Source organism: Papaver somniferum, chromosome 7 (assembly GCF_003573695.1).
Source record: "Papaver somniferum cultivar HN1 chromosome 7, ASM357369v1, whole genome shotgun sequence".
Classification (NCBI taxonomy): Eukaryota; Viridiplantae; Streptophyta; class Magnoliopsida; order Ranunculales; family Papaveraceae; genus Papaver; species Papaver somniferum.
Genome location: NC_039364.1, coordinates 20,859,646 through 20,863,146, shown reverse-complemented (window position 1 = coordinate 20,863,146; position 3,501 = coordinate 20,859,646). Strand labels below are relative to the sequence as shown.

The window sequence follows — 3,501 nt, the reverse complement described above, 5'->3', positions numbered from 1 at the left end:
GTGCTCCCCATTTGATAGAAGCCGTTCTCAAACGATTTTCGAAACCAGGGTTTCAAAATCATTGTGAACAAAAAGTTCCTGAGAGTTTCTGAACTTTTTCAGAAAGTTGTAAAAGGTTTCTGAACTCTTTCAAAAGGTTGCAGTAAGTTTCTGAACTCTTTTCAGAAAGTTGCAGAAGATCCAACAAAGTCGCAGGAAGATTCTGAACACTTCCAGAAAGTTGTAGAAGATCCAGAAAAGTCGTAGAAAGTCTCTGAACACTTTCAGAAAGTTGCAGAAGAACCAGAAAGTTGCAGAAAGTGTCTGAACTCTTTCATAAAGTTGCAGAAAGTGTCTGAGCGTTTTCAGAAAGTTGCAGAAGGTGTAAACGTTTTCAGAAAGTTGCGTAAAGATCCAAGAAGTCTCTGAACGTTTTCAGAAAGTTGCAGAAGGTTTCTGAACGTCTTCAGAAAGTTGTGGAAAGATCCAGGAAGTCTCTGAACTCTTTCACAAAGTTGCAGAAAGTTTTTGAACGTTTTTCAGAGTTGTAGAAGATCTGAAAAAGTTGTTGATAGCAAAGTTAATAAAGAAAGAGTAACTTATGAATTCTTCAGGAGCAAATCAACTTGAGATGGACGTTGATGCACCTACCAGAAATCCTTCAGGTCAACATGCCAACAATCGAACTTTAAGGAGCGCTTTCGTCCATACTCATCAAGACGAAAGGGACGAAATGGAAACATCGCTCTCATCAACAGCATCAGCCGCTCGTTCTGTGAGATCCACTCCAAGTCTCAGGGGAAACAATGTTCTCTTACGTAGATCACCTCCCCGGACGATTAGCGAAAACCTCAATCGTCAAAGAGGGACTCAAGGTTAACACCCAAGCATCCAGCAGCTTCGTGAGGAGGACATCGCTAATAAAGGAGTACGGGCTAACCAACAGCCTGCGCAAGCTAACAACCCACCAGCTGCACAAGTTAACAATTCGCGGGTGACTCCTATCGACTTGACGTTACGTGAGCGTTTCCAGGAATTGGAAAGGGAAAACAAGCGACTCAAGGTTGCATTGGAGAAAAGAAAGGAGCTTGAAGAAGAAGCTATTCCACATTCCGAAATTAATAGGTCAAACCGTCGTGCTATCCGAGAACGATACGACCCACGCAGAGGGGACGAAGTCCTTAACGATCGTCGGCTCAGTCAAAATGATGCAAGAAGAAGCGAGGATGTCAGGAACGTTTATCAAAGTCGCGATCACCATGATGACGATTATTATGATCGTTATGTGCAATATGATGATCATTATTACACGGCCGAGCAAGATAGGCGAACCAGATCAAGTCGCAAGAAACATAGACAAAGGGATGATCATATCAATGATGATCACTCGAAGAGGTCTAGACGTGATAAAGACCTTTCTAAAAGGAGAAAGGAGTCTGACAAGAATGAGCGGATTCGCAGAGAAACTGAGGGAGACTCGGTGAGAGGGAAGAACTCAACAAAAGAAGGCTTAGTGAAATGATTGGTGAGCTGTTAGCCCAAAAGCAATCCAAAGATGAAGAGAAACAAATTTTATCAATGAAAAAATCGATGGACTCCCCATTTGTTGAAAAGATAAGGCGCTACCGCCCACCGTCGAATTTAAACCAGCCTCAATTCAAGGAGTTTTCCGACGGACGCAATGGAAATCCAGTGGAGCACGTCCAACGATTTCAAGCCTCAATGAGTTTGTGGATCTTCAGCGACGAGCTACTCTGTGGAACCTTTCCAATGACCTTGACGGGTAAGGCTCTAACTTGGTTCTCACAATTAGAGTCAAATTCAATTAGGAGTTTCAGGATTCTTTCAGATGTGTTTTTTGAAAAATACAAGATTAACCTCGGAATCAAAAAAGAGAGCAGTCATTTATTCCTCTTGCACAGAGAGCCTGGCGAAAGTCTTTTTGATTTTAATAGGAGATTTCGTCAAGAATTTAATGAATTTGGAAAGGTGGACGAGGGATTCGTAATAGAGGCATATAAAAATGCAATGGATTACGATGAGTTTGGAATTTACAACTCGTTAGAAGTTCAACCAGTAAAAAACCTCAAAGAGTTGTATGACAGGGGTGATAGGTACGCCAAAGACAAGAAGGAAAAGAAAGCAAAGTTGTCACGAACAACAAAAAGGTTCGGAACCGAGGGACACGCCACACCACGACAACATTTTCAGGCGATTTTAAAGGGAAAATCACGATGAACCCCGAAATAAGATGGCAATGGAAAAGATACCATAAGCCCAGATCCATCTAGAAAGTGAGGAGCGGATATCATAGATCTAGTTCCTGCTTCACAAGGGGGGTCTTTTCTATTCGAGAATATCTCTTCAGATATTGGGGGCGGCTAAAGTGACGCCTAGCATGCAATCAAAACCAACTTGTTTAAAGAAGTCGAATAACAGAAGACATCTTTTTCAGTATCGTAGCAAGTACTGGGGGCGAATAAGATGGAAAGAACGAACGCCCGAGGAGGTATGTCCTCACTAGTTGTTACATTATAAAAGAGAATTCATAATCACAAATGAGAACTTTTTGCATGTATTTATTAAAGAAATACGTGCAATGTTTTTCTAATAAAGAGGAAGACAAGGGCGAGATATTTTAGTTATCAAAGGTGAAGTATTTTAATTATGAAGGAAATACTTGCAATGTCTTTATATAAAAGAGAAAGACAAATGCGAAGTATTTTGGTTATGAAGGAAATTTTTGCGATGTCTTTCTAGTAAAGAGAAAGGCGAAAACAAAGTATTATAATATAATTAAGCTGAAGCTATAATGGAGCGAAAGGAGCAAAGGAAATTTTTTGAAGAACACATGCGTAGGAAATGCTTGCAATGTTTTTCTAATAAAGAGAAAAACAAAGTGTTTTGCTTATTAAGGAAATGCTCGCAATGTTTTTCTAATAAAGATAAAAACAAAGTGTTTTGCTTATCAAGGAAATAACTGCAATGTCTTTCTAATAAAGAGAAAAATAAAAAGAAAAGCGTTTAGTAAAGGAGGTGGAGCGAAAGAAAGGAAATGTACGATGAAAAGCTAGAGACAGTCAACCCGTAGACCAGATATTGTCGTATATTATTCACGGACACACGAGCATTGAGTCGTCAAGTTCTAGGCCAGTACGGGAACAAGTGGGAAACCAATGTGCCTAGAAAATTACGGGAGCAACCTGCATTCAAGTGAGGTATGTTCTCAAAGTCGAAATTGAATTATTAATTTGATCCTGATAATTTTTTTATTAAAGAGATAAATTGGAGCGTTTTTCTATCAAGAGAAAAACCAAGGAAATGCTTCATTCACCATAAGGGTGGAGATGAGATTAGAGAAGATTTACAAGACCAACACTTAGGTCATATGTTAGCTAATGGAAGAGCAAAAGAACATAACATGCTGATCTGTTTGGTGTTTGGGTAATACTATATGGAGTTTTAAGTACGTTGTTGGTACTTTGAACGTGTTTGGTGATTAAAGAACAATGGCTTATGAGA

The 3,501-nt window shown here is 39.6% G+C and overlaps 2 protein-coding genes across 2 annotated transcripts; both read left to right on the top strand.

Annotated features, from left to right (window-relative positions):
* The first annotated feature begins 580 nt into the window (after nt 1-580).
* Nucleotides 581-1,501, top strand: LOC113294309 (nuclear speckle splicing regulatory protein 1-like). Its single transcript, XM_026542704.1, has 2 exons — nt 581-754; nt 875-1,501. The coding sequence occupies exons 1-2, from the start codon at nt 581-583 to the stop codon at nt 1,499-1,501; spliced, it is 801 nt and encodes a 266-aa protein (XP_026398489.1).
* Nucleotides 1,498-2,217, top strand: LOC113294308. The gene has a single exon (XM_026542703.1). The coding sequence runs from the start codon at nt 1,498-1,500 to the stop codon at nt 2,215-2,217; it is 720 nt and encodes a 239-aa protein (XP_026398488.1).
* The last annotated feature ends 1,284 nt before the right edge of the window (nt 2,218-3,501 follow it).

What these genes read in the sequence shown, in the direction of transcription:
- LOC113294309 (XM_026542704.1), top strand. Translation starts at nt 581, where the DNA reads ATGAATTCTTCAGGAGCAAATCAACTTGAGATGGACGTTGATGCACCT. An exon ending in CAGCATCAGCCGCTCGTTCT is followed by an intron (nt 755 to 874) that starts GTGAGATCCACT and finishes CCAAGCATCCAG; the next exon opens with CAGCTTCGTGAGGAGGACAT.
- LOC113294308 (XM_026542703.1), top strand. Translation starts at nt 1,498, where the DNA reads ATGATTGGTGAGCTGTTAGCCCAAAAGCAATCCAAAGATGAAGAGAAA.